The 27,504-nt window shown below is 58.7% G+C and overlaps 1 protein-coding gene across 4 annotated transcripts in view; it reads left to right on the top strand.

Annotated features, from left to right (window-relative positions):
- PRKCB (protein kinase C beta) overlaps nucleotides 1-27,504 on the top strand; it is a 95,024-nt gene that overhangs the window by 15,011 nt on the left and 52,509 nt on the right. For all 4 annotated transcript variants that reach the window (XR_011681865.1, XR_011681864.1, XM_071444789.1 and 1 more), the window contains exon 3: nucleotides 23,637-23,719. Coding sequence is in view for 2 of the 4 variants with exons in the window: in XM_071444789.1 (XP_071300890.1) it covers nucleotides 23,637-23,719 (83 nt within the window). In the remaining 2 variants the exon portion in view is untranslated. The remainder of the gene's footprint in view (nucleotides 1-23,636; nucleotides 23,720-27,504) is intronic.

Raw genomic sequence — 27,504 nt, 5'->3', positions numbered from 1 at the left:
GCAACCCCAGGTGTGAGTGTGGTGTGTGGCAGTGCTGGAGCCCTGGATCCCTGCTGCTCTGGCAGCACAGGATGGGCTCTGTGGATGCTGCTGCCGTTCCAGTCCCGCCCTGCTGCCCTTTGGCTTTGATGTCCCTCCCTGTGAGGAGCTGGGCCGGTGCGTGTCTGATAACGAGCTCCCATCTCATCTCCTGCGCTCCTCGGGGCCTTTGGGCTCCTCTAATTGCTCTGCAGCGGCCGTGGGAGGCGGCTCCTGTCAGGACAGCTGTTCCTTTGATCGGCCTATTGCCCATTCAGCTCTTGTCCTGCTCGGGTTTGATTTGCTGTCCGGGCCCTGCCAGGCCATTACACTGAAACAGCGCCTTAATTGCGAGGGCTCAGCATCACCTTGGGGCTCAGCAGCCCCTGCTGGGAGCACGGGGGGAGCTGGGCTGGGACCTGTGCTGGGAGCACTGGGGGAGCTGGGCTGGGAGCACTGGGGGAGCTGTGCTGGGAGCACTGGGAGCTGTGCTGGGAGCACTGGGAGCTGGGCTGGGAGCACTGGGAGCTGTACTGGGAGCACTGGGAGCAGGAGCTGTGCTGGGAGCACTGGGAGCACTGGGGGAGCTGTGCTGGGAGCACTGGGGGAGCTGTGCTGGGAGCTGTGCTGGGAGCAGGAGCTGTGCTGGGAGCACTGGGAGCTGTACTGGGAGCACTGGGGGAGCTGTGCTGGGAGCACTGGGAGCTGTGCTGGGAGCTGTGCTGGGAGCAGGAGCTGTGCTGGCACAGCCAGCTGGGAGCGCTGCTGTCGCTGCTCCAGGAGCATCACTGGTACCCCGGGGCACCGAGCAAGCCTGTGCTGGAACAGCTCTGAAAAGCGCTGGTTTGTCGTGTCCTGTACAAAAATCTGAATTTGCTGCTGAAGCTGTTTGGTGGGAGTGGGCAGCCCCTGCCCCGTGGCAGGGTGGGGAAGGGGCTGCTGCTGCTGCAGATGGGCTGCAGGGGGACTGAGCAGGGGCTCAGCCCCTGGGGACAGGATGCAGCGGTGGATGTGAGGGAATGGGACACAGAAATCACGTTGGTACTTGGTGATGGCGAGCTGTGGCAGGAGCCTTTGGCCTCTGCATGGCCCAGCTGGAGCTGCCTGGCAGTGCCAGGGCTGTGCCCTGCTGTGTGCCCTCCCAGCTGTGCTCTCAGGTAAGAGCCCAGCAGTGCCTGGGGGCTGTTCTGGGCCAGGACAATTGCCCTGCTGCTCCTCTCTGCACAGCCCCTGGCCCTGTGCTGCTGCCTTTGGGCACTGTCTGTCCTTGGCACCCAGCTCTGGTGTCCCCCCAGCCCTGGGGAGCTGGGCAGGAGGAGGCAGCTCCTGGCAGGACAATCCTGGTGGCCTCGGTGCTGTTGTGGGGCTTTCTGTGCAAGAGCCAGGTTTTGTAAGCAGGGCTGTGCTGGAGTAACACAGAAACCATGCAGGAACTTCCTGTGAGTGACTCTCAGGGGCAGAGGAATGGAAATCACACAGCCTTTGAAAAGGCTCAGAAGGAGAATCCAAGGGTGCATTTCTGTGTGTAATGTGTGAGGAAAGGTCACTTTGTAAAGTTTATTTGCACCCACGTGGCAGGTGGGGGAGCCTGCTCTGCCAGGGCTTGGGGGAACTCAGCTGAGTGTCTGGGGGAGGTGCCACCGCCTCCCCAGTGCCACCCGGCCCCCTTGGTGCCACCCGACCTCCCCAGTGCCACCCAGCCTTCCTGGTGCCACCCAGCCTCCCCAGTGCCACTGCCTCCCCAGTGTCACCCAGCCTCTTCAGTGCCACCCACCTCCCCAGTGTCACCCAGCCCCCTTGGTGCCACCCAGCCTCCCCAGTGTCACCCGGCCTCCTTGGTGTCACCCAGCCCCCTTGGTGCCACCCAGCCTCCCCAGTGCCACCCTACCCTGACAGGAGCCTCTCCTGCATGGTGCAGCTCGCTGTCCTGGGCTGCCCTGCCTTGCCCCAGCAGTGCTGCGGTGCCACCGGGTGTGAGCCCCAGCTGCCCACACGTGGCACTGCAAGGCTCCTTCTGGCAGGGCCCAAGGCCAGGCTGGCTGGAGCTCTGGGCAGCCTGGGGGACTGGAAGGTGTCCCTGCCCGTGGCAGGGGTGGCATGGGATGGTCTTACAGGCCCTTTCCAGCCCAAATCCCTGTGTGATTGCTTGGGCTCAGCCCTCTCCTGCTCCCAGGGGCTGGAAGGGAGGTGTGCTGTGGCTGTGTGCACCTTTGGGGTGAGCCTGGGCCCCATGGGGTTACAGCACCAGGGACAGGAGAGCCCAGGCACAGGATCCCCCTGGTGCTCAGCAGCTCTTTGGTGTGAGACAGGGCTCTGGAAAGGGGCTGGGAGCCAGCAAAGCCCAGGGATGAGGGGGAGGCAGAGGGGGGGTCCTGGAAGGCCCACGGGGTGCAGGCAGAGCCCCCCTCCCCTGCACAGGCAGCCTGTGTGTGCTGCACAGCAGTGCCATGCCCTGCAGACCATGGGGAACACCAGCCAGGGACCTTGGGGGGCTGCACAGCCCAGATTTCCTGCCAGAGCCCCCTGTGAGCAGGGGGAGCTGCCCCTGCGGTGCCCCTGTCCCTGTGCCACCCCAGCTGCTGTGCAGTGTCCCTGTCACTGTGCCCCCCCAGCTGCCCCTGCAGTGTCCCTGTCACTGTGCCCCCCCAGCTGCCCCTGCAGTGTCCCTGTCACTGTGCCACCCCAGCTGCCCATGCAGTGTCCCTGTCACTGTCCCACCCCAGCTGCCCATGCATTGTCCCCTGTCACTGTGCCACCCCAGCTGCCCATGCAGTGTCCCTGTCACTGTCCCACCCCAGCTGCTGCGCAGTGTCCCTGTCACTGTCCCACCCCAGCTGCTGGTGCAGTGTCCCTGTCCCTGTGCCACCCCAGCTGCCCCTGCAGTGTCCCTGTCCCTGTGCCACCCCAGCTGCCCCTGTGGTGCCCCTGTCACTGTGCCACCCCAGCTGCCCCTGCAGTGTCCCTGTCACTGTGCCACCCCAGCTGCTGTGCAGTGTCCCTGTCACTGTCCCACCCCAGCTGCTGTGCAGTGTCCCCATGCAGTGTCCCTGTCACTGTCCCACCCCAGCCCGCAGCCTTCCCCCACTGTGCCGTGTTTGCCATCAGCATCTGCCTCTGCTCTGCCTGACACCCGGTGATTTTTCTCTCTGTGAAGGTTTCTGAGCAGTCTAAATTGAGGAAGGGGAGGATCGCTTACAGACACAGCACTGGCTTGGCTCTATTTTGGGGGAGTATTTTGAGGTTTGACTCAACTGTAGCAGCTCCTCTGCAGGGAGGGCTGGATTGATAGTCAGGAGTGCTAGCAGGTCAGGTGGGCTATTTTTGGCAGGGCTGTTTAATTGTCTGGTGTGATTCTTGCAGGGCTGGTGGCTGGATGGTTACTTATCTCCTGTCAGGGTTTGTTAGCATGAGGCAGCTCTGGTTACACGCAGATATTAAATCAGAAACCCACGAGAGGGGCTGGCATCTGCTCTGTCTCACTTGCTTGGGCGGGTGGCAGGGGATAAGGCACTCAGCATCTCAGTGCTTTAATGCCAGAGGCTGCTCCACAATTGCTGTCAGTCTGTCTTCTCCCCCTCCAGGGGCATCCCTGCCCACCCAGGACCTGCCCAGCCCGGCTCTGCTGCCCTCCCTGCCCACTGCACCCACTGGGTTTGCTTTCAGGCCCATTTTCCATCTCAGCTGCATGCAGGACACGCTCCCAGCAGCAGACAGGGTTTAGCCAAGCACTGTTGGCCGTGTGAGCCAGTGTTCAAGTGCTGCTGCTCTGCCTCCAGAGCAGGTTTGGGCTCTGAGGTGGGCCCAGAGGGCTTTTCCAGCCCCTGTGTGCCTGGGCAGGGCTCTCCCTGCTGGATTTGCTGCTGGAGGGGGCCAAGCCGTGCTCCAGCTGTGCCCATGGATGCCCACAAACCCTGGCACCAGCCCCTCTCCTCCTGCTGCTCTCCAGGCCCATCCCTGGGGGTGCCACCCTGCAAATGGATGTCCCAGGATCTCCTGGTGCAGCATTTCCATAACTCCAGCAACAGCAGGCAGTGCCAGGGAAAGGTCCTGGTCCTGCCCAGCCCCTGGGAGTTGCTCAGGCCTGGTTAAGCACGGTGTTCCTGTTGCTTTTGGATCTGTGGAATGCTGAGGGCTCAGAACCCTCTTTGACCTTGGGTGTTTCAGTCTCGGTCAGGAAATCCCACTGTGACCCCTGGAAAAGAAAAGGGGAGGATGAGTACAGGATGAGGGCAGGGAGGGTTTGCCTGAGCTGCTCCTCCTGCCTGTCCTGGCTGTCCCAGCTCGTTTCTGGCCCTGGTTTCCCTGGCTTCCTCCAGCCACCACCGTGTCCAGCCTCCCCTCATGGGCAGCTGCAGTGTGACCTCTGCAGGATGAAGAAAAGCTCCTCAAAGCCCCCTGTGCCTGGTGAGGAGCACAGCCCCTGGCTTCTGTGTGATGGAGGGACTCATTCCCTGAGCCATCTGCTGCAGGAGGTGGGAGTCAGGCCCTGGTGTGGTGTTCCTGGGATGGTGTTCCTGGTGTGTGTTCCTGGCATGGTGTCCTGGTGTGCTGTCCTGGCATGGTGTCCTGGTGTGCTGCCCTGGGACTGTGTCCTGCATCCCACCGGTGCCCTGCCTCTGCCTGGGGTCCTGCCTGGGGAACTCATGGCCTGGGATGAGTGTTTTAACCAGTTTCATTCTTAGGCTGTCCTTGCTGTGCTGACTCACTCCCAGCTCCCTGGGAACCTCAGCCCGGGGCTGCTGTGGGGGCAGAGGGACAGAGCCCAGAGCAGAGCTGGCACTGCTGGGGCGTGGGGCTGTGCTGGTGCCGTGGGTTGGGGCAGCCAAAGGAAGTCTGAGGTCAGGCTGGGCTCAGAGCACCCCCAGGGGCCGGCTGGGTGCAGGAGGTGCAGCAGCATCACCCTCAGCCGGGTCTCTCCAGGTTTTCCTGCAGCACAGCTGCTCTGGGGGCTCTCTGCCAGTCCCGTGGGAGAGCAGGAAGGGGCAGCAGCAGGGCAGTGCCAGAGCTGTGCCCCAGAAGTCCCCGTGTGTGCCCCAGAGTGGTGTCTGTGGTATCACTTCCCCAGAGCTATTTCTGACACCGGCAGGTTCTCACTGCTCGGCCTGAGCTTGTCTTGTTTCGTGTCTGGGGAGCCTGAGCCCCAGTTCCTGCTGGGCAGGGTCCAGCTGGGCAGGGTCTGGCTGCTCCTGGCTCTGGGCAGGGCCCTGGTGAGCAGGGAGGGCCCTGGTGAGCAGGGAGGGCCCTGGTGAGCAGGGAGGGCCCTGGTGAGCAGGGAGGGCCCTGGTGGGCAGGGAGGGCCCTGGTGGGCAGGGAGGGCCCTGGTGGGCAGGGTCTGGCTGCTCCTGGCTCTGGGCAGGTGTGGGACAGGAGCTGTGCCTGCTCTGGGGTCACACACTCGGTGCCCCCCGCACCCTCAGGAACCTTGGGTTGTCACCTCACCATGCCCAAAGGTCCAGGCCCTGCCAGGGAGGGCTGCCTGCAGACTTTGGCAGTTTTGGGGGCTGGCTGCAGTTTTGGGGTCTGCCTGCAGGTTCTGCCCATGCTGGCAGTTTTGGGGTCTGCCTGCAGGCTCTGCTCTGGCAGTTTTGGGGTCTGGCTGCAGTTTTGGGGGCTGCCTGCAGGCTCTGCTCTGGCAGTTTTGGGGTCTGGCTGCAGGCTCTGCTCTGGCAGGTTTGGGGGGCTGTCCCCAGCACTGCAGCACCGTGCAGGGGTGTGAGTGGGAAGGCTGGGAGGGGGAGCAGCTCCTTGCTGTTCCTCCTAATTGCTCTCCCACTTTGTGCTCGAGTGATCAGGGAGCTGTCTTGAGCTGGGTCCCTGGGGACGCTGCCTGGTTCTGTCATCCCAGCGTGCACCGTCCCTGCAGAGGGCCCTTTCAAAGGAATCCTCCTCTGTTTTGACTCGGTCCATCTTCCCCCTGACGTGGGAATGATCCACCTGCCTCCTGCTGTGCTGCAGGATGCCAGGGCTGTGCTGCAGGCTCCTGAGTGGGGGCGAGAGCTCCTGGGACGGCTCCCATGGGCCTGCAGGAAGCTGTGGGAGCAGGGCTCCATCCCCAGCCCTTGCCTCCAGAATTCCTCGCTCCAGACTTGTTACTAGAAGCTGATAATAAAATTTGTAGGAGGTTTTTTTCTGATGGAAAGCGTGGGGGAGTGCAGGAGGAGCTCCCCTGGTGTGCTCAGCGTGGTCTGGGATTGTGTTTGGCACCAGCCCCGAGGCCGGCCAGGCTTCTTGGGGTGGGTGCCTGGATTTTGGGGAGATGGGGGTTCAAGGGTTTCCTGCAGTGTGTGAGCCCAGGCAGGACCCCAGAGATGGCCCAGGTGGGGCAGGGCTGGCCCTCAGCTGCCCCAGGAGCTGCTCTGGGGCTGTGCCAAATTGCTGTGATGTCCCTGCAGGGTGGGTCAGTGCCTCCCAAAGCAGCAGCACCGACCTGCCTGGGGCTGGGAGTTGTGCTGCTCCTCCCCTGCTCCTGTCTGGGAGCCTGGGATGTGCCGAGGCTGCTCCTCACAGGCACTCCCAGTGCCCTGGGATGTGCCAAGGCTGCTCCTCACAGGCAGCTCCCAATGCCCTGGGATGTGCCAAGGCTGCTCCTCACAGGCACTCCCAGTGCCCTGGGATGTGCCAAGGCTGCTTCTCACAGGCACTCCCAGTGCCCGGTGCCAGCTGCAGGTGGCTGCTGAGGTGTTGCTCTGCCCAGGTGCCTGGCAGAGCTCAGAGCTGTGCTCCTGTCTCTCTGGGCACAGTCACATGTGCCCAATGACAAAAACTTTGGATCTTTCTCAAGGGAAGAATGAAATTGCATCCATGACTGTGTGGAAAGTGTTCGCAGGGAGCAGGAGTGCTCGGGGGAGGAAAGCTGCCAGCTCATGGCATGGCTTGGGTTGGAAGGGCCTTAAAGAACACCCAGAGCCACCCCTGCCATGGCAGGGACACCTCCCACTGTCCCAGGTGCTCCCAGCCCTGTCCAGCCTGGCCTGGGCACTGCCAGGGATCCAGGGGCAGCCACAACTGCCCTCACAGGGAATAAATAAAAAGGAGCTTTTTCTGCTCCAGAATTACTCAGCAAATTTCTCCTGGAAGTTGACTTCAGGCTGATTCTGCTGAACATTGATTGTTGGGGATTTTTTGGTGGTTTTTTTCTGGTTGTTGTATTTGTAGAAATAATGATGTCTAAGCACTGTCTTACCAGCTGGTCAGGAATTCTCTGGGGAGTTGATCATTTCCAAAGGAAGCATTCCTGCAGCAGTAACTCCCAATTCGAGTGTGCCCACCTGGAGGCTTTTTCCCTGGAGGCAATTTCTGTTCCAGTGGTGGTTGAACACCTTCTCCTCCCTGCAGCTGCCACTGGCCCTTCTGTTCTGAGCCATCAGAGCCCATCTTCACAAACCTGCTGCTTTGGGATTCCTGGCATGTGCTTTATGTGGGAGACTTGTGCATGGACACACAGTGTGGAGCAAGGGGGAGCAGCTTCATTCTGAGAGGGGAGGCTGAGGTTGGATGTTGGGAAGGAATCCTTCCCTGTGAGGGTGTCAGAGCAGCTGGGGCTGCCCTGCATCCCTGGCAGTGCCCAGGCCAGGCTGGACGGGGCTTGGGGCACCTGGCACAGTGGGAGGTGTCCCTGCCATGGCAGGGGTGGCGCTGGGTGGGCTCTGGGGTCTCTCCCAAGCCAAGCCTGCTGTGATTTGGTGGTTCCTGCGCACCCCAGGTGCCATCCCAGCCCCATCCCACAGTTCCCAGCCAGCTCAGGGCTGCTGTTGCCACGGGAACGGGCGTTCTGGAGTGGGAAACCTCATTTGATTCCCTCTCCCTGCTGGTTGAGGCACTCAGATGGATCTGAAGTCACAAATACAATAGTTTTTGGGGCGGTGCAGGGAGTTCAAGGATCTTTCCCTGCTGAAGGAGCTGCCTGAACTCTCTCGGGGTTGAATGAGATTTTCCCCTCAATACCCACTCAAAGCCCACTTTGCCAGCTCCGTGTGTGTGGGGCTGCTCCCTCTGCCACCTGCGGGGATAATTAAGACCTTTCAGGTTGCCATAGAGAGTATTTTGCCTCCTAATATTGCATCAATTTATATTTGGGATATTTTTCTATGAAATTGCCAGTGCAGAGGCTGCTCTTTGTCAGGTGCACCAGTGCAGGTACAGGAGGGGAGGCCTTAACCAGCCTGTAACTGGCAGGACTGGGGAGATGCTCAGCGCTCCTGGTATTGCTTTACATTTGGTGTTTCTAACAAACACCATCCAGAACGTTCCTTCCTCGCTGCTGGAGGAGTGATGGGATCTCATGTAGGCCAAGCCCTGGCCATGGAGCAAGCAGCTCCAGAGGAATTGCTGTGCAGTCACATCAGCCCGGCTGAAATTGGTGAACTTGGCCCTCTTGAACGGGCACTGCTGAGTCAGAACAGCACCCCCAGAAGCTGGGTCTGCTCCTGGGAGCTTGCTCACCCTCTCTTGCTTCTGGAAACCCCTTCCTGCTTTCTGAACCTGCACAGCAGTGGCTCGTTCAGGTGGGGATGGAACCAGGGCTGTGCTGGGGCTGCAGCTCCAGCCCTTCCTGAGACCCCTGTGCTCCCCAGCACTACCCCTGCTCCTCTGGGAAGCTGCAGCACTGGAAGGAGCAGCACTGGGGTTTGTGTGGGGTTAGAGCTTCATACACAGGGCTGCTCTGAAGGGAGATGTGAGTATTGCCCTTGGACTCCAGCATGGGAGCTGGGTCAGGAGCAGGAGCTGGGGCTGGCAGGGAGGAGAGGCTGTGGGTCTGCAAACACTCTGAGAAACACCCTTTTCAGAGAGAAAAGGGCTGTGGGGAAACACAGACACTCAGCCCAGAGAGAAAAGGGCTGTGGGGAAACACAAACGCTCACCCCAGAGAGAAAAGGGCTGGGGCAGCAGCCGAGCCCTGCCTGGTCACCCCCTGACCCCTCTGGCCATTGCTGGGTGTGGGGTGAGCCTGCAGCTCCCCACAGCTGCAGCCTGCATGCCAGGGACCTGCAGGGATGCTCTGGAGGGATCCTGGCATGGCCGGGCTTGCAGGGCAGGGTGAGGGCCCAGGGTGAGCTGGGCACAGGGGCAAGAGCTGCTCCTGAGCCAAGGCAAAGCCCTGGAGCCCGGGGCTCCTGTCCCTGCAGCTCCCAGAGAGGGGACAAGGGACAGGGCAGCTCCAGCAGCTCCTGCAGAGGGGACAGGGACGGGGCAGCTCCAGCATCCGGGGCTGCAGCTCTCACTCTCTCTCACTCTCTCACTCTCGCTGCTCCCTGCCCGGAAGGAGCTGTAATTCCATTAACGAGCTGAATATGCTGGGGTCAGCCTTTGCCATCCCGAATAAGGCGGTAATGAAAGGGAATTAGGAGGTAATTGTTATGAATGGCCCCCAGCTGGCAGAGAGCTGACGCAGGTGGGTGGGTGCCGCACGGGGCCCGGCAGCGAGGCAGGTGAGGATGGCAGGGGAGGAAGGTCCTGGAGGGTGATGTAAGGCAGGAGAAGGTGCAGTCCAGGAGGAGGTTCGCCGTGTCAATGTGGTTTATTTGAGAAGCAGTTTGCTGTGAATTAGCATCCTGGCAGGGTGCGAAGTGTGAATTTTTGGGGAGGCACCTTTTGGAGGGTGTTTGGTGTTCCAGAGGCCGAAAGGCAGAGAGGAGCTTCCCTCGGGGTGGCTGGCGGTGAGCTGGGGTCCTGGGCTGAACCTGCTTCCCCTCCTTCGGCTCCAGCCTCTATCCCTCTCGGGACAGGCTCTCTGTGGCGCAGGCACTGATTTCCAGAGGGACCCGGCTGGTTCCAGCTCGGAGCTGCGGGGCTCGGGAGCCTTTGGCAGCTTTGCCGGGCCGCTGGTGCTGGGATGGCAGCACCGGGAGCTGCAGCGGGAAGGGAGGGTGAGCCCGAGGTTTTCCTGTCCCCATGACAAGGGGAGGGCTGGCAGCGGCTGCCCAGGCACGCTGTGGGGCGTCCCTGCTTGGAGACACTCAAAGGCCAGCGGGGCATGGTCCGGGCAGCTGCCCTGGGTGGGCACAGCGCTGGGACACGGTGACCTCCAGAAACCCCTCCGGCCTCAGCCGTTCTGTGGTTTTGTGCAAAGGGAGATGGGAGAGCTGATGGAGCTGCGCTCCTGCAAAGCTTTGGGGGAGCTTTGGGGGGCTCAGGAGATGCCCCGGGAGGCTCTGCGGGCCGGGAGGAGCGAGCCGGGAGCTCCCGGTGCGGTGCCGGGCGGGCGGGAGGGGACAGAGCGGGGACAGTGGGGACAGAGCAGGGACAGCGGGGACAGAGCAGGGACAGCGGGGCCGGAGCAGCGCTCGGCAGCCGGAGCCGGCTCTTTCCCCAGCTCGGCGATGTGTTGTGACTGTTTATGTAAAAATAACAGATCTTTCCAAATATTTATCGCTGGATCATGTGCTGAGGAGCGGGTGCCGTGCGCTCGGAGATGGAAAGCCGCCCCCGAGCAGCTGCCAATCCGGGCTGGGGCTGGCGCGGCGGGCGGCTCCGGGGAAGGGCAGCAGCTGGGGACGGTCACTGGGGATGGGTGTGAGGGACAGCGCTGTCAACCGGGCTGACATCGCACCTGCTCCAACGGGCGCCTCTCCTGGGCTCTCTCACCCCAGACCCTCGCAGGTTGGTGTTGGCAAGAGCTTCAGAGTGGCTTTGGGGCAGCGTGGAGGGGGAGCCTCCCCCCGAGGAGCTGGGCACGTGTCTCCTTGTGCGAGCCCAGCAGCTCAGTTTAAGGTAAAGCAGCTGAAGGTTAAGGCAGCCTTGAACCTCCCAGGAGCGCTGCTCCTCCTGCAGGGCCCTGCAGGAGCGGCGGGGCAGGGCTGGGGCCATCCCTCCATCATCCATCCATCCCTCCATCATCCATCCCTCCATCATTCCTCCATCCCTCCATCATCCATCCCTCCATCATCCACTCATCATCCATCCCTCCCTCCATCATCCATCCATCCATCCCTCCATCATCCATCCATCCATCCCTCCATCATCCACTCATCATCCATCCCTCCCTCCATCATCCATCCATCCCTCCATCATCCCTTCCTCCCTCCCTCCATCCTTCCCTCCCTCCATCCTTCCCTCCCTCCATCCTTCCCTCCCTCCATCATCCATCCCTCCACTCCTCATCCATCCATCCTGCAGCGTCCCCTGCACTCTGCAGCTGCTGCCAGGCACCAGGCTGGTGCTCTGGGGATGCTGCCCTTCCTTTTGGAAGGGGAAGCTCCAGGTGGGAAGGTGGCTGGGAGCTGGGCTGGGATTCTGGATGCAGTTGCTGCAGCTGGGGTGCTGGCCCTGTAGTGTGTCCCAGGGAAAGGGTGGGTGTCCCTTCTGCTCAAGATCAGGGTTTTATTCCAAAAACCAAACCGGTGGCATGGAAAAGGTGGGCCCACAGCTGGGGGCTGCTGCCCATGTGGGAGCTGGAGCTGCAGCCTCCAAGGGGTTACCAGGAGCTTCTGCTCCTCATCCTGGCTGTGCTGGCAGCTGCTCAGGGTCAGCAGAGAGGCTCCTCTGCTCATCTGCTCAGCGCATGGGGAGAGGCCAGTGAGAGCTGCAGACATGGCTGGGCACACACAGCTCAGTATTTCTGAAATCTGCCCTATTTTGTGTCTCTCAAGTGCTGCAGAACAGCTGGGAGACATTTTGGGCGAGCTCACAGATTTTTATTGTCCCACTTAGTCTGTTATGTATGGAGCTCTCCCCTTTACTGCCTTATTCAAACAGACTGGATGTAAAGCTGCCTCTGGGCACGGTGGCTGGGGCAGGGTGGGTGCTGTGCCAGCACAGGATTGGAATGGGATGTCCCCTCTTGGCACCAGGGCTGGCAGGAGCTCTGGGGCTGCATCCCTGTGCTTTGGGTGAGGGCCCTGGAGCCTGGCGAGCTGGGGATCTGCTAAATTGCTTCTCCAAATGTCATTAACAATGCAAATGGGCTCTTTCAGCGGGACAGAGCTGCATTAGGAAGTAGGGCATGTTGTAAGCATTAATGAAGTCCCACTGCCAGCAGGGTTGTGCACGGGCACAGTGAGCCAGGAAAGCCCTTTGCAGGGCTCCATGAAATAAAACAGCTCCTCTCCTCTCCCCTGCCCTCCTCCCCTCGAGCTGCCAGCCCAGATAACGTTCTCATGGAGCCAGTGGTGTGTAATTGCACAGGACTGTTCCCCACAAACAGCAAACCCAGTCCCTGGGCTGATGGAGGTTTTAGGACAGCAGAAGGCAAAGGCTTCGGCCACTTCGTTACAACAAAATTCACCTAAAGGATCATTTCTTTTAAAATAAGGTAAACCATGGAGCAGGTTTGATTTCCTCCTCCCCAGCAATGTGTTTTAAAACCCTTCCCTTAATGTGATCCTGCAGGTAGTGTCTGATTTCACCTTCCCTGCTGACCTTGGCTGAGGGCTGGTGCTCCTGTGTCCCATTCTCCATCAGGGCCATCACCTTGAGCAGGTTCCTGAGCTCATCCCACGCACTGCTGCATCCCAGAGCCTCCCTGGGGACAGCTGGGGACAGGGAGGGACAGATCCCTGGGACAGGGAGGGACAGATCCCTGGGACAGGGACAGACAGATCCCTGGGACAGAGCTGCCCACTCCTCCCACAGCAAGGTGACTCCTCCAGCTCTGTGCTGCCTGTCTGGCAGCATCAATAAAACCCTGCTCTGAACAGCTCTGGCTGGAGCAGGCACAGTAAATCTGCATGTTGGAAATGTTATTTTAATATCTTGTCCGTGGAGCATCGAGCACGGTGCCAAGCGCGGGCGCTCGGTGCCAGCTGCAGCCCTTGCAGTGCCTTGGAGCAGAGGTGGTGCTGTGCAGCCTGGCAGCAGACAGGGCCCCTTCTCCGGGCAGGGGAGCCAAGAGATGCCCTCCCCTGCCTGTGGCCAGGGGCTGCAGCTGCCAGGGCAGTGCTGAGGGCTCTGCTGCTGCTGGCAAAGCTCTCAGGGAAGTGAGCATCCCCTCCTGGCAGGGGCCCAGCAGAGCAGCAAGCATCCTCCCTCCTGGCCTCCCTCCTGGCCTCCCTCCCTGCCTTCTCCGTGTCTGCCAGGTGCCACAGCCCCCCCAGTGCAGCCAGGCTGGGCTGGCAGTCGGGGTGAGCCCTGGGCCAGGGCTTGGCCAGGGGCTGCCTCAGTGGGAGGATGAGCAGCAGGGAAAGCCAAACCCTGAGCAGGAGCCGGGGCTGAGCATCCTCAGGGTGGCCCAAGGCTGTGCTGGGCTGGGCTGTGCCCTGCTGCAGCCCTCCCTCCCTGCAGCTGCTGCTTCCTGCACAGGAAGTGGCAGCGTTTCTTATCTTGGCAGCTCCCTCCCTCCCTCCCTCCCAAGGGTTTAGGACTGAGCAGGGCTGAGAGCAGCTGGAAGGCAGGTTCTGGGTGCCCCAGCCATGAGAGCAGCTGGAAGGCAGGTTGTGGGTGCCCCAGCCATGACTGGAGTGCTCCATCACCCAGCCCCTGTGCAGGGCTGTATTTTGGGGAGGTCTGACCGCAGGGAGGTGCTGGGTTGTTGCTGGAACAAAACTGGGGGGGACTGCAGCTCTGTGCCCAGCTCTGTGCCCAGCTCTGTGCCCAGCTCTGTCCATGCCTGATGTATGCCTGCCTGCCATCCATCCATCCCTCCATCCATCCCTCCATCCCTCCCTCCCTTCTCTTTGGCTTTGGCCCTGCCCTTTCTCCCCAGCTCTGCTGTTTGTTCTCGTGCTGAAAGGCCCGTGCTTGACAAATGTTTTTTTTCCCTGGCCTGGAAGTTTTCCAGACCACTGAGATTTTCCTGTGCTGTGTTTGCCTGCCCTGCTCTCCCTGTCTCTGGTGGGAGGCAGCGCTGCAGGGATCGGCTGTCCCAGGACAAATCCCGTGGGAGTTTCCTCACAGCACAGACTGGAGCTGCAGGGGGTACAGGAGGTGCAGGGGGTGCAGTGCCCAGCCCCTGTGGCCCCCAGAACCCCCCTCAGCTGCAGAGCCCTGGGCTCAAGCTGCTCTCACAGGGGATTGTCCCGGACCAAGGGAGCCCTGCCCTGTGTCAGAGCCCTGGGCTGAGGCTGTGCTGTGCAGCAGCAGGGAGGGGCTGCAATAACACATCCCACAGCAGCACAGAGAGGACAGAGAAGCATCCTGAGATGGTCTGAGGGCCCTTTGCTCAGTGTGGGCACAGGAGGTGTGTCATGGCAGGAGCTGCTTGTGCCCACAGTGCTGCCAGGGCACGTTTGGACTGGCAGGGATCTTTGAAACCCCAAGTTCATGCCAGGGGTTGCTGTGCTGTGCTGCTGGCACAGGGGACACGGTCAGTGCTCGGTGTTGGGAAGCCAGGGCTGTGCACAGCCACACAAGTGCAACACCAAATAAAAACCCTCTGGAGGCAGCTTCACCTTAGCAGGGCCCTGGCTAATTGAGGCTTTCCCTTGTAGCTGGATCGAGCTGCTCACGTTCCTGGGTGTTCAAGAAACCCTTCAAACATTGTTTGGTGTGTGGAGAACGAGCCCTCCTAAGATGCTGCCAGCTGAAAATAAGCCTGAGGCAGCAGCAGGGAAGTCATTACTCTTCATATCGGACACAAAAAAATATGTTTCTGTTGTGTTCATGATTATTTTTGTTTTCTGCACTTCCTGGAAAGCAAAGGGACCATGCAGTGTAGTGGCTGTTTTTAGAAATGCAGAGGGGAGCAGGATTACAGCCCGTGCTCTTTAGCAGTGTATAAACTGCTCCCAGCCCTTGCTGTGCACTGACTCTGGGCTGATGCTCTGCTCCTGATGGGGTTTTGTTCAAAGAGCTGAAATTGTTCACATTTGGGGGCTGGTGTTGGACCCCAGCTCTTGGTTCACTGGTCACCCTCTGGAGGGAAGGTGAGGCTCTGGCAGAGCCCCTTTGGAAGGGCTCCCCAATCCTCTCACCTTGCAGGGTGTCCCTGACCCTGGGTGGGCGCCAGCTGCAGGCACAGCTGGAACTGGGACCCTTTGAGCGCTCAAAGACTTCCCCAGCCTGATGTCCCTGCCCCTCCTGGCCTGTTTGGAGGTGCAGGCAGTGCTCCTGGGCAGTGCCACTCGGGCTCTGCTTTTGGAAATTAGACGGTGCTCAGAATAGCCAGAATTAAGGGGGATGAAGGAGGGGATGCAAGGAAGAAGATGTGAGTGAAGTTCCCCTCTCTGTCTTGGAGATAAGCTACAAAATCCAGCTTTAACTGAGTTGCATTATTAGCACTTTGGGGACTGGGTTTTTATCTGCCTGGAACAGGATTAAGACGCTGTGACAGAAAGGAATGGCTTCAAAGCAAGGATCAGCTGGGGCTGGGAGCTGTGGGAGCCAGCTGGGGGTTATCTGTGCTGGGGCTGCCCTCTCCTAATGCTGCCCTCTCCTCTGGGCAGCACCCATCCTGCCGGGATCCCTTCCCGTCCTGCTCCCTCCTCTCAGGAGCCTGACCCGCAGTTTCAATTACAATATTAAATTACCAGGTCACCAGAGTCAAAGTAGGCTGCCAAGTTTTTAATGATCTTCTCTTTCTTCTCATGTGGAGGTTTGGTTTTTTTTTTTTTCCGAGCCTCCTTTCCATCTCTGCACTTTTAATTGAGACCATCTGTAATTTAACACATCGCCACAGTTGTGTAACTGGTGCAGGGTTTTAGGAGGACTTGGTGCTCATCCTCAGGGACTGCAGCAGCTTTCCACTGGCTTCCAGTGCCTTCCTAAGAAACCCAGAACTAATTGCCAGGACCGTTTAATCTGCTCCCTCGGGGCTTTGATTAATCACTCAGTGCTTATTTTTCACCTCTGCCTGCTGCAGGAGCTGAGGCTGCTGTGGTGGGCTGGGGCTGGTCCCGGGCTGGTGTGGGCTGTGGGTGAGGGCAGCTGCCTGCAGGCCCCAGGGGTGTCCTCAGGGATGTCCCCAGGGACAGAGCCCAGCTCCTTGGGGTCGGGGCTGGGCTCAGACGGTGTCCTTGCTGCCTGTGCCCACTTGTCTGAGGTACAAACCCACTCTGTCCATCCGTTCTGCATCTCAGGGGCTTCTGCTCTGCCTGACCTTGGCCAGCCCCTGGCTGTTCCTCAGCCCCTGGCTGCTCCTCCTCCCTCATCAGCAGTGTCCCTGCTTGCCCTGGCCACGGTGACCCAGCTGTGGGGCTGTCCCCTGCAGCCCAGCGTGTCCCTCTCACTGTACCAACCCCCTCGGATCACAGGGCTCGTAGCCCAGGCCTTTAGGAACGAGCTAGGAGGGATTGTTAGCATGGAAAGAACCAAATTCCAGCTCAAAAACCTTCCTGATGCTGCTGCAGCTGCTGCAGTGTGAGCTGGCTGTGATGAGGGCCTGGGGGAAGCCCCTTCCCCTCTGGCTCCTGTCGAGGTGGGAGCTGCCCTGGCCTGGGCAGGGACCGAGGAGCCTGCAGGGGAACAGGGCCTGCTCTGGGCCTGGAGCTCCCCTCCAGCCCTGCCTCTGTGTTTGTGCCTGCATCCCCTGGGGCCACCCCACCCTGCACAGCCCCTCTGAGGCTCCTCTCCATGGCTTCTGCTGTGGTGGGAGTGGGCCAGGCACCTGCAGGGTCTGGGACATGTGGAGGGATGGAATGGAAGGAAATGGTGTAGAGGGTTTCACACTTGAGGAGCTGCAGTTGTACCAATTACTAAAGATTAGGAACAGGCTTGTTTTTAACTTGTTTTTAACAAGTTACAGCTGTGCTTAATAATGATGAGTGCTACAGAAGAGTGGGTTAGCGGGGTGAGGAGATGAGCTGGGGTTGGTTGGCTGTGCTGTGAAGAAGAAGGAGTCAGTGCTGTGAGGAGGTGCCCATGAGAAATCACTGAGAAGGTATGGGGCTTTTGCAATGAGATAACAACAGGGACAGGGCAAGAGCTGTTCCCCCAGGCTGTCTGTGGATGTTGGCATGCTCTGCCTGCTGCAGACAACTTGGAGAGGAAGCAGGAGCTGCACTTGTGGCATGCCCTGGGTGGAGGAGCCGCATCCAAATGTGCCACAGGCTCCTGTGCCAGCAGGAGCCACAGAAGCTGGGCCAGCCCCTGTGCCCTGCAGCCTGGCCCTGTCCCTGCAGTGGCTCTGGGTGCTGCACAGTGAGGGTCTCTCTGTGTGCAGGGTGAGGGTCTCTCTCTCTCTCTCTCTGCACAGTGAGGATCTCTCTCTCTGTGTGCAGAGTGAGGGTCTCTATGCAGAGTGAGGATGTCTCTGCACAGTGAGGGTCTCTCTCTCTCTCTCTCTCTCTCTCTCTCTCTCTGTGCACAGTGAGGATGTCTCTGCACAGTGAGGGTCTCTCTCTCTCTCTGTGCACAGTGAGGATCTCTCTCTCTGTGTGCAGAGTGAGGGTCTCTATGCAGAGTGAGGATGTCTCTGCACAGTGAGGGTCTCTCTCTCTCTGCACAGTGAGGGTCTCTCTGTGTGCAGGGTGAGGGTCTCTCTCTGTGCACAGTGAGGATGTCTCTGCACAGTGAGGGTCTCTCTCTCTCTCTCTCTGTGCACAGTGAGGATGTCTCTGCACAGTGAGGGTCTCTCTCTCTCTCTGTGCACAGTGAGGATGTCTCTGCACAGTGAGGGTCTCTCTCTCTCTGTGACAGTGAGGATGTCTCTGCACAGTGAGGGTCTCTCTCTCTCTCTGTGCACAGTGAGGATGTCTCTGCACAGTGAGGGTCTCTCTCTCTCTCTCTCTGTGCACAGTGAGGATGTCTCTGCACAGTGAGGATCTCTCCCCATCCCAGCTCTGCTGCTGCCATGGTCCCGTCCCCACCCACTCCCCTTCCCCTGCTGGGGATGATTGATGCTGCTCATCCCGCTGGCTCCAGCTCGTTCATTGTCATGCAGAGGATGTTGTCACTTCATTCTGGTATTTCATGGAAAACTGCAGGCGGCTCGGGGTGTTTTGTTCATGAAGTCCTTCTACAAGCACGTGGCTGGGCCCAAAATACTCAGCCCCTTTCGGTGAAAAAAGAGGGGTGGTAAAGAGTTCCCTTTGAGAACAGAGGCACAGCAGCCTCCCTGCCCCTCCTGCCCAGTGCTGGGCTGCTGTTAGCACTGGGAACACTGGGAACACTGGATTCACAGGAGTTGTGCTGGCCAGGGCTCACCCCAGAGGCTGCAGGTGCCACTTGTACCGAGCTGTGACAGCAGAGTGCTGCTGCAGCTTGGCATTGATGGTGACATCCCCATCCTGGTGACATCCCCGGGCCCCTGGTGACATCCCTGCCTCTGTCCCCCAGCCCAGGAGCACCCAGCCCACCATCCCGGACCTGCCCCCTGTCACCCCCCCATCCCTGGAGCTGTTCCTGGTGCTGCCCAGAGATCCCTGAGGATCACAGCTGGGATTTCACTCTGTCTCCCTGGAGCTGACAGTGGGAAAACAGCTCAAGTCTGAGGAGCTGACGATGGCTGTGCTGTAAGAACCCCAGAAAGCTTTTAACCAAAGCTGGGGATTAAATCCAAAGAGCACAAATTTTAGCTCAGCTTCTCTCTCTGTGTGCTCTAAGTGATTAAAAGCTGTAAAGCGCTGTCAGAAATTCAGGACTTCCCCTCCTGGAGCCCTTCTTTCCCCTTATTTTATGATTACCATGCTTCACTGCCTCTGTTTGATGTCATGAGTGTGATTTTTTAGCATGGAAAGGAAAGCCGTGGGCAGCTCTGCCTGGGGCACATTTTGGTGCCTCACCGGGGCCGGGTGGTGCCTCTGACCCCGGGGGTTTGCCCAGCGTGGGTGGAGCAGCACAAAGCTCCCTTAAAAAGTCATTTTCTCTTTATTTTTTGGTGTTGTTTCCTTCAGTTTTGCTAATCTGAATTCCAAGCTGTTTCCTAAAGCTGTTGTTCCTTGGGAAGTGGAGACGTTTTCCAAATGAGAATATCCACAGGTTGGAAGGGAGCAGCCACACACTGAGATATGCTCGAAATAATCTTTGAGCTTCCCTGATATTGGAGCCATCTGCCAAAGCTCAGCTCCGGCAGCTCCCTGGGGATGCTTGAACTCCTCCCTGGCTTTGATTTTTAGATGAATCTTGCTTGAACCTTCTTCTGTCTCTGTTAACTCTCCATCTGTCTCCCTCACTTGACACGCTGTATCCAAGGCTGTTCCCGGTGCTTCCAGAGCTCTCCCTGGCCTGAGGAGAGGAACAAAGGCTTCCCTTGGTGGGGATGTGTGTTCTGGGAAGGGCTGGGCTCAGGAGCCACGGCCCTGAATTATTCATTCGGCAAAGGACCGGGGGAAATGGATGATTCCCTTCTCCAGAACGTTGGGGAATGGATGATTCCCTTCTTCAGAACGTTGGGGAATGGATGATTCCCTTCTCCAGAACGTTGGGAAATGGATGATTCCCTTCTCCAGAACATGGGGAATGGCTGATTCCCTTCTCCAGAACACTGGCAAATGGCTGATTCCCTTCTCCAGAACGTTGGGAAATGGATGATTCCCTTCCCCAGAACATTGGGAAATGGATGATTCCCTTCTCCAGAACGTTGGGAAATGGATGATTCCCTTCTCCAGAACGTTGGGAAATGGATGATTCCCTTCTCCAGAACACTGGGAAATGGATGATTCCCTTCTCCAGAACACTGGGAAATGGATGATTCCCTTCTCCAGAACACTGGCAAATGGCTGATTCCCTTCTCCAGAACGTTGGGGAATTGATGATTCCCTTCTTCAGAACGTTGGGGAATGGATGATTCCCTTCTCAGAACGTTGGGGAATGGATGATTCCCTTCTCCAGAACGTTGGGAAATGGATGATTCCCTTCTCCAGAACATGGGGAATGGCTGATTCCCTTCTCCAGAACACTGGGAAATGGATGATTCCCTTCTCCAGAACATGGGGAATGGATGATTCCCTTCTCCAGAACGCTGGGACAAGGCGCTCGTGCGGTGCAATTAGAGCACCAAATGGAGCTCACCCCTGCAGGGAGCTGCTTGTCAGGGCTGGGTGCCCTCCTGCAGATGAGGGAGATGGGGCCAGCCCCACCTCCTGTGCCAGCTGGGAGCCAGCAGGGCACTCGGGCATTTGTCACCCTGCTCCTGCCCTGGGCGCCAGGGCTGCCCTTCAGGGTGGGCTCAGGGGTTTGCCAGGGAAGCGCTGCCTTGAGCCTTTCCCATTGCTGGAATGCCTGGGCTGGGCTGGGCTGGCTCCCAGGGCAGCCTGGTGCTGGTATAAGCAGCTTGAAGCTCAGACAAAGGGCTCTGAGGGCATTTCCTGGGCACAAACCCCAGCCTAGGAGGGGTTTTGTACTCTGAGGGCGAATCTTTGGGCACCTTTGGGCAAAGTGTGAGGGGAGAGGGAGCGTGTGAGGTGAGGGATGGCAGGGAACGCTCCTGACCCTGCTCACAGGGTGGAAACAGCAGAGGAGGGAACATCCTGCAGGACCAGGGGATGTGTGTGTGCAGCCTGGGCTGGCAGGGCTGCTCCTGCAGCTGCTGCAGGAATTGGCAGCAGGGCTCCAAGGCATGCAGCAGCTGCTGCTCGGAGCTGCATCCCTGCCCAGCCCTGCACAGCCTGGCCACAGCATCCCTGCCCAGCCCTGCAGAGCCCTGCACATCCCTGCCCAGCCCCACATCCCTGCCCAGCCCTGCACATCCCTGCCCAGCCCTGCACATCCCTGCACAGCCCCACATCCCTGCACAGCCCGGCCCCTGCATCCCTGCCCAGTCCCTGCATCCCTGCAGCCCAGGGACACCCAGCCCTGCTGGAGCTGCAGCCCAATGTGTGTTCTGCAGCCTTCAAATGCCTGGAACACATTTTGATGTGGTTCCTCTGATCGGCAGCTCTAGAATCAGTGGGGAATCAGCAGGGAAACTGCTTGATGGTTTTTCTGGAGGGTTTTTGAGCAGTGGTTTAAGCCAAGATGCCTTTCTCTGTGTGTCTGTGCGTATATATATATATATATGTATATATATTGAAGCAATACTGTGTTAGCATTTTCTAGCATTTTCTCTCGTTTCATCCTCCACAACAAGACGTTTCCTAGGGTTTGAGAATGCCCTGCTGCTGTTGTGGTTTCCTGGCTCTCAAACCCACCCTTCCAGGAGATCTTTCCTCCCAGGCCTGTGTCAGGATCCCAGGGAATGGAGGTGTGTGATCTTGCCCTGATGTTTTGGTGCAAACATTTTCAGATCTCAGACACTGTGTTGGGGCTGCTGTGAAAAATGTGCATCCCAGCAAATGTCCTGGGGCTGTGGAGCATTGCTGGGCTCAGGGTTTGTGTCCCTCCCTCCTCCCAGGACAGAGCCCTGCAGTGGATCAGGCCCTAAAGGAGAGTTTAGGGCCAGGAAACCCTCCTGCACTGTGCACTAAGGAATGGGAAAGGTTCATCTTCCATTCTTGTTGTGTACAAATGGCTTGGGATGTTTGTAGCCAACCAGTGGGATTTGATAACTTTATTACCCAAATAATAAGATTTACAAATTAACTGTCTAATTAGCGACCTGGGAAAGCTGCTGCTCGTGCTGGGCTTTCTAAGCTGACAAAGACATGGGCTGAAGCTGCTGAAGTGTGATGGCAGTGGGGAGATCTCTCAGCCTCCTCACATCCATGGGCAGGTCATGGGAGCTGAGACAGCATTGCAGCCCTGAGATGCTGCTCCTGATTCCCCCTGTTTGCCTTGTGCATGGCTGCAGCACTCACCTGAGCGCTGGGAAGGGTTCCAGGGGATCCTGCCAAGGCCTGTGGAGCTCCCTTAGGGGCAGAGCCCCCAGGGCTGCTGGGGCACAGAGCTCTGCTTTGCCTTGCACGTGCAGGGAGGTTCTGCCTGCCCAGCTTCCAGAGGATTATCCTTGCACAGGTTAGAACCACAGAGTCTGGAATGGTTTGGTTTGGAGGGACCCTAAAGCCCTCCCAGTGCCACCCCTGCCATGGCAGGGCCACCTCCCTGTGCCCCAGGCTGCTCCAAGCCCCAATGTCCAGCCTGGCCTGGGCACTGCCAGGGATGGCCTTTAAGGTCCCTTCCCAGCCAATCCATTCCATGGCAAGTTCAGCCTGATGGCCTCTGGTTCCCCTGCAGAGCTGGGAATGGTTCCATGGGCAGCTCCCACCAGAGCCCAGCCCTGGCAGCAGAGCCCATGCCTGGGGTGTCCTGGAGCTCTCTGGGTTTGTGCACACACTTCAGGAGAAATCCCTGCTAATAGAGTTCTAATTCCTTCTTTCCTGCTTCCCAGATGCCTCTGTCTCCATATACAAATGACAGAAATGGTGAGCAATGCTTTCAAGAAAATGTTTGTTTGTTTGACTCAGAAAAGCAAGTGAGAGGTCCTGCGAGGAGAGAGCTCTTGGCAGCTGTTCTGCCTCTAAAACCTTCTGGGTTTGTTTTTGTTCACAATGGAAAATGTGAAAAGGAAAATGAATTTACAGCTGGATGTGGCAGGGCACAAAGAGAGGATTGTGAGGTTCATGGCTGATGTCATTTGCCTTTTCCTTGTTCCTTAGGAAAATCCCATGTTGCTGCAACTGGAACCTGCTCCACTCCTGCACGGCTCAGTTTGGTTCCTGTGCTGTCTCCAAACCTCAGTCCCTGCTCCTCATCTTGCAGAGGCTTTTACTCAGTGTAGCTGCAGCTCTTGGGAAAGGATGTGGCAGATGGGAGAGCCCTGGGGCAGGCAGAGTGTGGTACCTGGGCTGGTTCCCTGGGCTCCCTTTGGGCCCTGCAGCAGAGATCTCAGCTATGGGTCAGGCATGGCAGGGATGCTCCCTTCTGAGCCAGGGCTGGTTCCCTGGGCTCCCTTTGGCTCCTGGAGCTGAGGTCTCATCCTGTGGGACAGGCAAGGGATGGGTGCTCAGGGCTGAGCACCCCTGGGGCTGAGCACCCCTGGGGCTGCACGCAGGGTGCGGGTGGCCAGGCCAGCCCTGGCAGCCAGGAGGTGACAGAGGTGCCATGGCTGTGAGCTGCTGCCTCTGCTCCCCAGCCCAGCAGTGCTGCCACCTCCAGCTGCAGGGCCAGAGGGGCTGAGACCCTTAAGGAGGGTCTGGAACGCCAGCTGAGGTTACCTACAGTGACAAATGATTCTTTAGGGTCTGTCACCCATGGTGAGGTGCTTGTTTGGCATTTGGGGAAAAAAACCAGCCTTGAAATACAGAGTTTGGCTGCACAGACTGCAGAAACAGCACTGGGAACTTCAGGAGCACGCGTGCTGAAAGGGTTCGGTGCTTGTGGGGCTGGGGGCTTAGCTCTGGATTCCTCTCTTGGGAGCCCGGGCAGTGGCAGTGGGGATTGGTTTCCCTCTCCCAGAAGGGCAAGGCTGGCATTGACGTGTGTGAGGGGAGGAGGACGTGCGCGTCTTCTGGTCTGGCAAACGGAGGCTGGGGAGATGCTGGGGAAAAGCAGAGCTGTGGGAGGAATTGCCCACCTGTTCCCTTCGGTACAATCTTCCATTTTTGGCCACATGCACTTTTCAGCTCAGATCCCGCCAGCGCCAGATTCTCTCTTTTCATTCCCAGCAGTGACCTCAGAGCGTGTGCCACGAGTGACAATGAGCTCAGGAACAGAATTGTTCCCAGCCCTCCTCTGACGTGCGCCCGACACTTTGTTCTGTTGAGTTCTACCAAAATGCCTGGGGATATTCCAGAAGGTTTCAAAACCTGCCAGGGGTTTGCTTAAAAACCCTCCTGGCACTGCTCAGAAATCCACATGGCTGTGGTTTGTTTTGTTACCTCTTGGCCCTCGTGGTGCCATGCCCTGACCCTGTCCCTGTGTTCTCTTTGCAGTTTGCTGCTTCGTGGTGCACAAGAGGTGCCATGAATTCGTCACCTTCTCCTGCCCCGGTGCTGACAAGGGCCCTGCCTCGGATGTAAGTACAGGTCCTGTGCTGGGCTGGGCTGGCAGCACCTGCAGGAGATGCTGCTCCACTCCCTGGGCTGAGGGCACCTGCAGGAGATGCTGCTCCATTCCCTGGGCTGCACAGCACCTGCAGGAGATGCTGCTCCATTCCCTGGGCTGCACAGCACCTGCAGGAGATGCTGCTCCATTCCTTGGGCTGAGGGCACCCCAGGGTTGCTGTTTCACAGTTTATGGGATGGTCTAGGCTGGAAAAGCCTCTAAGAATCCTCAAGTCCAACCATTCCCCAGCACTCCCCAGGCCACCACTGCCCCACCCCCCCCCTGCCACATCCCCCTGGCTTCTAAAGCCCTCCAGGGATTGGGATTCTGTAGTTGTGAGACTCTCAGGGGTTTCTGGGATGCTTAAAGCACTCAAACCATGCAGTGACTTGTGCTCAGCGGAGCAGAGGGAACATGGGGAGGCAGAGGTTTCCCTTTGGGGCTGAGCCTGCAGCCCTGCCCCGCTGTCCTTCTCTCCCTGTAGCCACAAAAGCCCCAGCCCTGCCAGCTGAGTCCCAGCCTTGTTTCCCCAGGATTTCTCTCCCTGTGGATCCCCTGGCTTGGGGGCAGCGGAGCTGGGAGCCCACTCTGCCAGCAGCACTCGGGTCTGTCTGGCAGGCTCTGGCTTTTTCCGTGGAGACTGGCTAATTTGGGGAACTGCTGGGAGAGAGGAGCTCGAATTGGGGAAACGACAGAGCACCACAGCTCTCACCCTTAAAAATAGAAGTGGTGGGAGCAGGCGGCGTAGCAGGCTGCGGGAGGTGGAGGCTAAACACGCCTGGTGTCCCAAAATGGGGCTGTGCCCTGGCAGGGCCACAGCACAGGGCCCGGGGGATGAGCTCTGGGGGCAGCAGCACTTGGAGAGGTTTGTTCTGGTGGCTGTGCCCCTCCTGAGCCCTGCTGTCTGTGCAGCCTCCCCAGGGCAGCTGAGGCACCCAGGGCCCTCCCTGCACCAGGCCACCAGCCCAGGAGGGGGTGCAGGTGGCACTGCTGTCACCCAGGCAGGGGACAGGAGCCCCTGAGGGCTCCCTGTGCCAGGGACAGGCAGGGAGTGCAGGTGGGGACAGGGGCAGGAGCTGCCAGGGCCTGGAGCGAGGGGTGAGGCTGGGCTGGGGTCCCAGAGCATCCCTGCTCCTCTGCATGGCACTGCCAGGGTGTGTGCCAGGTCACCTGGGGTCCCAGAGCATCCCTGCTCCTCTGCATGGCATGCCAGGGTGTGTGCCAGGTCACCTGGGGTACCAGAGCATCCCTGCTCCTCTGCATGGCACTGCCAGGGTCTGTGCCAGGGGCATCCTTGCTCCCTGTGCATGGCACTGCCAGGGTCTGTGCCAGGGACATCCCTGCTCCTCTGCATGGCACTGCCAGGGTCTGTGCCAGGGACATCCCTGCTCCTCTGCATGGCACTGCCAGGGTGTGTGCCAGGTCACCTGGGGTCCCAGAGCATCCCTGCTCCTCTGCATGGCACTGCCAGGGCCTGTGCCAGGGACATCCCTGCTCCCTGTGCGTGGCACTGCCAGGGCCAGGGGCATCACTGCTTGTTAACCTTTTAATGCATGACTTCTGAAAATGAGGATGGAATGCAGTTCTTGGGACTAAGGCAGGGAGAAAATGGCCCTTTTATTGCTTTTTTTTGTCCTCTTTTCTTTTCTTTTTTTTTTTTTTTTCCTTTTTCTCTCTTCAGCAAAGGCCACCAGAGCCCCTTGGGTCTGTCCCTGCCCCTCTGCCAGGGGCTGTCACTGGGGGATGCAGGCAGGGCAAGCTTCCTTCCTCCTGCACTGCCAGCCTTGCTCTTCCAGCAGCAGAATTATATCCATAATATATCTAATTTATAATTATATAATCATATAATCCTGAAGGAGCTTTGAACCAGGAGAGGAAGAGCTGCTTCAGCACCCAGCAATGCCTTGGTGGCCCCAGCCCTGAGCCAGGGCCAGGGGCTGTGCTGGGAATGATGAAAGCTGGAGGAGTTTCCCAAAGCTGGAGTTTCCCAAAGCTGGAGATTCCCTCTGCTCTGTGCTGCTGATACCCACAGTGAGGATCCAGAACCACCTGCACTGGGGGCTGACCCGGTGCCATTGGGCTCTGCTGCTCCCAGGGGTGGTTTTTGGCAAATCTTTATGAACATGAACCCCACAGAAGGGAGATGGTTTTATTGCAGTGCCAAGCCTTGCAGTGGGCCAGTGGTTCTGCTGAGCTGCAGAGGGAGGCAGCAGGGCAGGGATGCTGCAGCCTGCCTGGGGCTCTGCTGCCAGCCCAGAGCTGCTCTCCCTGGGGCCTAGACCTGGAGCCAAGGAGAAAAAATGTGTTGAAAGCAAAATATCTCCTAACTTTGCTCCTTGAACTCTGTGTCTTCATAGTGCCGGAGAATTGAGGAGAAAACCATTTTGTACCTGCGCAGTGCTTGTGCTCTACACGACAGTTTGCAGTTTGGCAGCTGGGAAATCCTAATTACTGGACTGGAGCTGTGCACTGGGAGCTCAGGGGGTGCTGGAGGCTGCTGTGTGCACAGAGAGCCTGGGGGAGCAGGGCAGAGCCCCTGTCTGTGCTCCCAGCCTGGGCTGTCTCTGTTTGATCTGGCTGTGTTTGAGCTCCTTGAGCAGAGTGGGAGTGTGGCTGTGTGTTTAACCTTGGCAAGGAGCAGGAGCTTCCATCTGGGAGAGAGGACTAATTACACATGATAGTGTCTCCAAGCAGGAAAAAATGAAAGATTAATTGCTTCTTGCAGCAGGGAATGGAGCAGGGGCTGGAACCAGGGGTGCTGCAGACTCGGGGCCATGTTTGTGCTGCACAGCTCTGCAGGCAGGGCAGGGCCTGGGCTCCTCACTGATGTCCTGTGTGCCTGGGGTCCCTCCTGAAGAAAGCAGAGCTGCTGAGGAGGGGCTGAGAGCCCCCAGCCCCCCCTGTGTGTGACTGACCCACAGCGAGGGCTCCAGGACCCAGAGTCAGCCTGGGTAATGTATTCCACTTGGCAAACCTAATTATAGCTGGAGCTATTAGCAGAATGCATAATTATTTAAATTGTAGAGAAAATAATCATTAAAATGACCTTCTTTGCATGATCCTGCTAAAGGTCATCTAATCAGGATGTGTTAATAAATATCAGAGTAGCTCTGGGAAGGTAAGGGGCCAGTGTAGCCACATTTCAATTTTGTGTGTAAATTGTCCCTGTCGATGGCTTGGGGAGAGAACCTCAGGAAGGATTCCAGGAAGGATTTCTCCATGGAAAGGGCTCCCCCATGCTGTGCCCCAGGCCCCCTCTCACCCTGGTGCTGTCCCTGAGCACAGGACCCTGATCCCTGCTCCCAGCTCCTGTCCCTTGGATCCCTGCTCCTGTCCTTTGGATCCCTGCTCCTGTCCTTTGGATCCCTGCTCCTTTCCTTTGGATCCCAGCTCCTGTCCTGGATCCCAGCTCCTGTCCTGGATCCCAGCTCCTGTCCTGGATCCCTGCTCCCTGCTCCTTTCCTTTGGATCCCTGCTCCCAGCTCCTTTCCTTTGGATCCCAGCTCCTGTCCCTTGGATCCCAGCTCCTTTCCTTTGGATCCCTGCTCCTGTCCTTTGGATCCCTGCTCCTGTCCTTTGGATCCCTGCTCCTTTCCTTTGGATCCCAGCTCCTGTCCTGGATCCCAGCTCCTGTCCTGGATCCCTGCTCCCTGCTCCTTTCCTTTGGATCCCTGCTCCCAGCTCCTTTCCTTTGGATCCCAGCTCCTGTCCCTTGGATCCCAGCTCCTTTCCTTTGGATCCCTGCTCCTGTCCTTT

The sequence above is a fragment of the Agelaius tricolor genome, unplaced genomic scaffold, assembly GCF_023055355.1.
Source record: "Agelaius tricolor isolate 1412-34295 unplaced genomic scaffold, bAgeTri1.0.p SCAF_19, whole genome shotgun sequence".
Lineage (NCBI taxonomy): Eukaryota > Metazoa > Chordata > Aves > Passeriformes > Icteridae > Agelaius > Agelaius tricolor.
The sequence above is the reverse complement of the archived record's forward strand: the minus strand, read 5'-3'. Positions and strand labels throughout refer to the sequence as shown.